Here is an 8,487-nt window from a genome sequence, read left to right as displayed (position 1 = left end):
AGGTCAAGAGCAAGCAAGACTAAAGTGTAAACAGAGGTAAACAAACTTCTCTGATGAATCACACAGACTCAATAGTGTAAATGGGGTTTGATAATCTTTTGATTAAACTGACCTTTAGTTTTGAATAAGAAAGTATACTGTTTATCACAGAAGGGTACTCTAAATCCTTTGGAGTGATTTACCGTCGGTGCTCGGCATTTCTTTTCGCAGCTGGGACGCTGAGACGAGAGCCCGGGGGAATATCAACCATGTTGACACCGTGGAGATTGTTTATTTGGCAGATGGCACTGAACATCTTCTATCACATCGCGAAAGGTAAATCCGTTACGACAGAGATGAATCGTGACTGTGAGTCGATGGCCCGTTAACACATGCCAGAAATGTTTATGGGGCTGCAGACATCTATAACCCTTAATAAATCTGTTCTAGAATTGAGAATCTGTCAAATTCACTCAAATGTCTTTATTATTACAAAACTAGTCTTTGGCATCTCAGATTTTTGAGACCTATCTTGTTGAAACTCTGTTTGTGAACTTTTGGATCTTTTTCTCAGGAGAAATAACATGGGTTTGGATTTGGATGTTAAAGAGACATAAAACAGATATCATTTTTTTAAAAAAATGTTACGGTGTGATCACATCTCTGTGGTTGATTTGGGGGAGCCATACTAATAGTCATACCGAAGTTGTATTTTTTCTTAAACATTATCCGTGCAATCTCTTATAGGATGATTTGTGTTGTACTTTTAATCTAACCAGTCTCTTGTCTGACTGGCAGCCAGGTTATGCCTCGGTGGTCAGGATATGTTTGCCACGGTCAGAGAGAATAGCCCCACCGGTGAATTCATAGCCAACCTCAGTATCAACGGAGACCCGGGAGCCAATAGCATCCGTCTGTGTCTCACGGGAGAGGACGCGGATTGGTTCTACCTCGAAGGTCGTACAATCAGACTGAACTCATCGCTTTCAAAGGCCTTGGATCGAGAGGTGACTGAAACAAGTCTGCTGGATGTTTGCATGTGGAGCAACCAACACAGGCTTTTCAAACCATAATCGCGTTTGTTGGAATAGAAAGTCTTGATTTTTTGGTCTGCTTCATCCAATGGTCAATGGATGTGCTCTAAATGTTTTTTTGTTGTATTTTGTAGGTCTTGGGCTCAGTCCTGATAGCGATTTTGACATGTTATGAGAATGAAACAATACGGGTACAGTAAAAAAACACACATAAATAATACATGATAAAATACAAGAGTAGGGTTTTAACAGTCCTGTCTTACCTGCCTATTCAAACAAAATCTTAGGATAGTGATCTTGGGCAGAGTGACAGTATAAGAACATTTCTTATATATTTATTTAGAATCGATACAGAATCCTTGTGGAAATATTGAATGAAAATGACAACATGCCACATTTCCTGGAGGACACAATTCAACCACGATACATAAGTGAGGTAAAAAACACCTCCTGTCTAGTTCTTTACGTTCTAAAAACTCTTTCTTTATAGACTTTAAATGCTTGCTGATCATTTCACATCTCTAAAATGGCTATTGAATCTGTAAATATTCTTTAAAACATGATTGTTTTATTCTACAGCCCTGATGCTTAAATTCTGATTTCTCTCTGTGCAGTTGATGGCTGTGAACTCCATGGCCTTCACAGTGAAAGCCAAAGACGCGGATGAAGACACAATCACTTACGTGACCGACAAATCTTCAGTGAGTGACTTCCGATATTGATGAAATAACAGACAAAAGACTAAAAAAGCGGGTGCAGTAGCCTCAAAACTGCCTTTTTGGCTTCAACGTTGTTTTTGAGTTCTCATAAATATACAGTATGTAACCTACAGCATAGTGTCCCCTAAAAGTATTAAATATATAGTTTAGATAAGAATGTCAATCCGAGTGGCATCTGCAAGCATATGATACCGGACCTTATCTCTAAGCAGCACTTTCCTAAGCCGTTTTTGCAATTACTTTGAACCAGAAGGTTCCAAGGTCACTTTTAATGGATTTTTGTTGGTTAACCTCAATGTCACACAGGCACACAGTTCATAAACATAATGATAGAAATATCATTACTATATGTGTTTGATCTTGAGGAATAGTTCACCCAAAAATGATAATTCTGTCATCATTTACTCTCTCTCTTATCATTGGCTAAACTATTCCTTTAACATTATATCTACCATTTAAAAAACCTTACTGCAAACTATATTGTGCCAAATAAATACAGATTATTTTCCTTGCCAAGCCTACGAATTGTGATGTTTATTTTCCACAGTTCAGGAGAAATAACATCACAACGCTTCTGTCTTTCAGCCGGATGCCAGCTATTTCAGAATAGATCTGCCCAACAGTGGGATGGTGATCTTGGACAAACCGCTGGACTTTGAGACCAAATCTCAATTGCAGGTGGTCATACATGCTGTGGTACGCAAAGCACTCTTTATCCATTTACATGTTCACTCAAGATGCTCATGCAACCTAAAAGAACCAAACAAAGTTTCATTGGCTCTTACATTTAAGGAAATGAATACAAAAGAAAAATACAGCACAACAGCCACCGTTACCATCAATGTTCTGGACGGTGATGATCAGTACCCACAGTTTCTGCCCTGCTCGCCTGTTTATGAAGATGGAGATCATACCATCTGTACCAATCCTATTTACACGGTCAACATCACAGAGACAGATGAGGTGTGTAGTGGTATTTCTTCCAGAACATTGTTTCATTGAGATTCTTGGTGTGAGAATGTCTAAATCTAATGTTTGCGTAACATTGTGTCTATTAGGATGCCACTAAAATACTAAAAGCATCACATCTGGCAACAGCAATACAGCAAAATGCTTTTACTAGAACATGATCTCTTTTCTTAGGACATTGTGCTATATTTCTTACCGGGTCCAATTCATGCTGAAGATGGAGACAAAGACATCCAGACACCTCTGGCTTACAGCATACTGTCAGGTTTGTAAATGATCGTACAAGCTCACCTTTTATTTAGATTGATATGTTGCATTGACTAATCAATTTGCATTGGTTTAAATAAAAAACATCACAGGTGATGACAATGGCAGATTTACAATCGTCAATCAAACAGGAGAGATCACACTACAGCACCGTGTGGAAAACAGGCTCCTAAACCCTTCATTCAGGCTTCGCATAATGGTACGGATTTACTATATCTTAATATAGTATAATGTGAACTACAGTAAAAATCATAAACCTGCATTTTTCAGCAATAATTCATCATCTTTATATGAAAAGGATAGTACATTTTGCGAGACAATAAGGGAAAAACATTCAGCGTTTGTCATGTTCACTATTGCAAAATCTTACAGGCTGCACAGGTGAACGACCCAAAGAAATATTCAGTGACGACGGCGCTGGTGCACGTGATATCCGAAAACCGCTTTGCTCCGTATTTCAACAGAACCATCTACAAAGGGTTTCTTATCGAGAACTCCAGTCCTGCTACACTGGTCACCACATATGGGAATCAAGTCCTGGTGGTCCAGGCCATTGACGGAGACTTCAGAGATGTACAGTGAAAACATTGCCTTTGACAAATTGATCCTTTTTTATTTTATTTAAAATGAATGAATTCAGATAAACTGACTCTAATAAATGGATTTGTTTACTTAATTCATTTTGTCTTTTTTTGCAGGGAATAAACCCATCAATTCACTACACGCTCCCGCCCAAGACAGGCAGACATAAACTGTATGACATCACTCAGGATGGTATTGTGATCGCCAAGACTGACCGGCTGAGAGCCTTTGATCGCCACATCCTGGAGGTGACAATAATGGATGTGTATGACTATATGACCTCACAGCAACTGTACATGCGCCTTAGCTATATACAGACAATCCAGAGCATCTTCATTATCTACATTGAATGGCAAAACGTTTTTAATCATCATGAAAATATAATGAAGCAACATGAAGACTTTTGACGTCAATGATGATGTAATGACCTCTTTTGTCACAGGTGATTGCAACAGATGAAGAATCAGGCGAGGTTGCCCATGCTTCAGTGGACATTGAAGTTCTACACAGGGGACAACCAGGTAAAGAGTGAAAGTTCTAATCTCTATGACACACTTTAAGTTTCAACAATATTGTTGACCCATGAGATCAATAGTTCTATAAACCGAATTAAAAAGAGTTATTTGGGAGATTATGGCAATTTTTCATCGTCTAATATTGTTATTTAATATGATTATATTTTCTTGATGAATTGATACATTTATACATTTGGAACATGCAGATTTTAATATTCACTATTCATATTAAATGTCAGACCATTAATAAAGTTTTTAAGCAATACTATTTAAAAGTATCAAATATTTTGAAAAAATTTAAGGCGATTTGTTTAATTGGACATTCTAAACTGACAGGTGCTGGATTTTTCAACCCATTGTTGTGTCAAATATGGACAATCCAGGAAAGACATATACTGCTGTACCGACCTTACTGTATACCTTAAATGTACTGTAAACTGCTTTGAATGTAAGCACCTGCCAAATGCTTGAACATTTGTCTTCTCTAAACTCTCTGACAGTTCCCAGAAGTCCGTTTGGAGAGGAACGCCTATTTGGAGACATAAATGCAGGGATGGCTGGGGGCATCGCTGGTCTTGTTCTGATAGTGGCTATAACAACACTTTTCATCTTCCTCTGGCTGATCAAGAGACGAAGAGAGAGACAGGATCCAGCAGACAGGGGTGCCATAGCACTTGGAAAGCACCCAAATGTGGTAAGAGCTCCTTTACTTTATCTAACATACTGAATACCAAAGGAATTCAAAATGAACCTTGAGCTGAATATCTTTTACAGCATGAAGTAAACAGAAACGTCTTCCCTAAATGGGTATTATTACATTACATTAGGTATGCAATACATTTTAAATGTACATTTAAATTAGCTGTCATGTTTCATTATGCATATAGTTTTGGGGATTAATTGAACATATGCTAAATGATTGTAAACCATATTCTGTGAAGTCTTCAGTTTGCTTCACTATGCTTGATTGTTTTCATTTTATAATTTGCATCAGGGTTATTTTCTCTGTCAAAACTGCCCCCTTTGTAGCCCCACATAAATAAGACATCATGTTCTCAAGGTTGACTTTCAAAAACTTTCAACAACAAGCAGACTTCAAAAATGACAGAAATATGATAAAGAAACAATGGGAAACATTCTGAAACTGAAACATTCAGAGACTCTTCGTCTTCCCCTCTTTTTAATTTCTCTCGTGAAGACCTTAAGGTGGTTCCAACAGGTAAGCTCTTGACATGAAATTGCTGTTCTTCAGTGTCCATCTTAAAGGTGAGACTTGTTTGCTGATAAACCCAAATTCATTCATTATCTAGAAAGGCTGGTTTAAATGGAGTTGTTAAATGTGAACGTGCTGTATGTCAGTAAAGAAATGGTACACCATTTAAACCAGTGAGTATATGGATCACATCCCCTGTGTTTGATGATACATAACTTTATTGTGTCATGTAGATACAACAAGTATTGTGTTTGTGTGTTGTGTGTAAGTGTATTTAGGTGTTCCCATCCATGGGCCTGGCCCCTTCTCAACTACCTGTTACCGACTAATAGTCAATTACGACCTAAATTGTTAATCACGGTGGGAAAAAAAGCTAAGTTTTGTAAAAAAAATTTTTAAATAAAAATGATATTGTGTTCATTTTATGCAAAAAATAAATAAAATACAATTGAACCCCAGACTCACAGCTGTAGCGATTTTAGCTGCATGTTAAAATAAGGATGAGTTTAACTCACCAAATAAGATTCTGCACCAGATCTTTCAAGATCACATACATGAAATGAGTTATTTAAAACGTCAATTTCAGTCAAGGAATTATTTTAGCTTAAATGAAAATACGTATAATAATCGTCATTACACATACATATTTTTCAATTCTGATTTGCACTATAGTGATAAAAGTCCTATATGTATCCGTCCAGCAAATGCATTGATGATTTTTACACTAACGTTATCTCATGACCATAAGTAACCTGACTTTACCAAACAGAATTAAGAGCAGAGGAAGCATAGATTGAGACACAGTTTAAGTGACCCGTTTGTGAGCGTGAACACAGAGAACCCATCACAAATGCCTTTATGTTATTTATTAAACTCTACTCTACATGGTAACATAAATGACGATCGCATAAACACAAACAAATACATAAGCCATGAAACACAAACGTGCTAGGAAGCGCAGAGAGAGAGAGAGAGAGAGAGAGAGACAGAGAGAGGGAGGGCATGGCCGCCAGGCAGGTAAAACACGTCTGAAAACCAATAAAATCATCTTTAACAAAGAGGCAAGCTCTTAACGCAGCTACTCTATATTTAGAAACGGATACTTGCAATCTCAGTGTTGGACCAATATCCGTATGTGCATGGATGGATATCTTGAATGGTTTCAGAATGCAGTCCTGTTGAAACGCTGAGTTTAGGTTCTGAGTCCGAAGTTCCATGGCCTAATCGGACTCCCCAGAGGGTAGCCCCAAGACGGGGTCCCTTGGATTGTCCTCCGCGTCCTCTTTCTTTCCCTTCCAATTCCTTATTCCAAAAATGGTATATTCCGAAGAGGATCAGTAATGGTGTTGTAAATGCATACCTGCCCCGCCGCCAGATGGTCTGTGGGCCAATGCCATGAAAGTGATAAGTTTGCATTTGCATAGCTCTGGCAGTGTGATCCGTTTGCATTTAATACCTTTAGTTACTAACTTAGTTATGGACATAGTATGATGCATGCTATGTTTTTATAACATAGCTCATCATATAGGGAATTCAAAGAGGAGTAAAATATGAAACATGGAAGGCATTGAACTGTGAAACATCCCAACGTATGAATACATCAAATAAACCCTAAATCAAAACTTGTATATCTAACAGTTACAGAGTATCTAAAATGGCACGAGCGCCAACACACAGCCTAGACATTTAGATACATTTACAGAAAAGGATAGTTTTAATCACATTAGTTCCTATTTGTCTTAGAAGTTTCTCTTGTTAGCCTCAGATGCTAGGTTAGAGATGACACAGACACTTCTCATCAATGCTTTGAAGCTTTAGAGTCGTAAATATCCCACAGAGACACCAAAAGGGTTATCACACTCTCTGTGAGAGTTCAAAACCTAAACCCAGATCCCATGGAGCCAGGTTTGCTATGGTCTTTTGATGATTGTATCTAGAAACCAGGACAAAAGGGAGTGAGGGTGTTTATGACTTTCCTCTCAATGATCCAGTCACTACACAGTTAAAGAAACACAGACTTTCATTTGTAAGCTCAAGAAAGATTCAAGAAAGTATCATAGTGCAGTTATAAGTTATTCTCAACGCATGTACATCACCGATCTACTTTAGGATCACCACTGGACACCGTCTGTGGAACTTGACATGTGGAAGTCCTCATGTGCCCTTTCTCCATGATCAACAGGTCGATTCAGGACATTCAATACCACTCATAGAAGACGGCGCCTACCAAAATGAAGCATACATCGACCACGAAAACTGCGGTTCCATGACTGGAAGACCCAGGCTGTACACCAAAAAAGATGAAATGCCCCCACCAACCACCAGGACATACAGCTGTAAAGATTCTGGTAGACCCACGCTGCAGGACATGCTCCCCATTCTGGTGATTCCAGATATCACCTCAATAAAAAACTCATCTTCCTTTTTAACCAATGGGAAAACAGATTTCTCTTTTACAGGCGAGGAAGGTCCAAGAATGACGGAACAGATTTTTTCCAGCAAGGAGGAAGAATACTTTTTAGACATAAATGATGAGATGGAGAACAGGGAGGATATTGTAATGCCTGTCCAACAACGAGATACTTTGGGGAATGACAAAGGGACAGAAAATGACACCCCAGAGAAAAGTTTAGAAGACATTTGTTATCAGGACACTTCTGTGGGACCAGCGATGTTAATGAAGATTGATGAAGATGACGGTAATAATGATGCGAATCCATATAAAGCCATGCTCTCTGATTTTTGCTACAGCGATGATGAAGACATGGTGGATGATGAGTCAAGTGAATTACGGCCCTGTTACAAATTTGAGCAAAACGAGAATACGGTCGACCAAACGGCCACCGAACTGGAGGTTGAGAAATCTCTCGATGCAATGATAGCAAATGAGGAGACCACAGATCAGATGAACTCACAACCTGACTCTTCCACAACTGGAATATTACATTTTGTGGACTCTTAGTGGAATTTTAGTCATAAACTTTTTAAAAAGTAACAAGTGAATGGCACTGAAAATACCTTTTTTAACATTCGTTGTGGATATTTACTGAAATATGTTTATAGTTTTTTTTCTCCTCCTGTTGAGCTGGTAAAGATTGTGTTTTCGAGGTATTATGCACATATCAGCCTTAACTATGTACATAAATTCAGATAAAGTGAGAAAAAATTAAAACTGGATTCAGACTGAGATTGTTGATAAACACTTAGGG

The 8,487-nt window shown here is 38.2% G+C and overlaps 1 protein-coding gene across 1 annotated transcript; it reads left to right on the top strand.

Moving 5' to 3' along the window:
• The first annotated feature begins 252 nt into the window (after positions 1-252).
• On the top strand, positions 253-8,240 carry cdhr5-rs (cadherin-related family member 5, related sequence). The gene is made up of 14 exons (XM_056749040.1): positions 253-315; positions 778-986; positions 1,148-1,204; positions 1,357-1,449; positions 1,628-1,714; positions 2,318-2,428; positions 2,525-2,695; positions 2,876-2,966; positions 3,061-3,167; positions 3,341-3,541; positions 3,667-3,798; positions 3,993-4,071; positions 4,566-4,759; positions 7,461-8,240. Exons 1-14 carry the CDS (start codon positions 282-284, stop codon positions 8,238-8,240), a joined length of 2,346 nt encoding a protein of 781 aa, XP_056605018.1. The 5' UTR covers positions 253-281.
• Positions 8,241-8,487: the final 247 nt, after the last annotated feature.

Source organism: Triplophysa dalaica, chromosome 5, assembly GCF_015846415.1.
Source record: "Triplophysa dalaica isolate WHDGS20190420 chromosome 5, ASM1584641v1, whole genome shotgun sequence".
NCBI classification, from domain to species: domain Eukaryota; kingdom Metazoa; phylum Chordata; class Actinopteri; order Cypriniformes; family Nemacheilidae; genus Triplophysa; species Triplophysa dalaica.
This window is presented reverse-complemented; position numbering and strand designations above follow the sequence as displayed.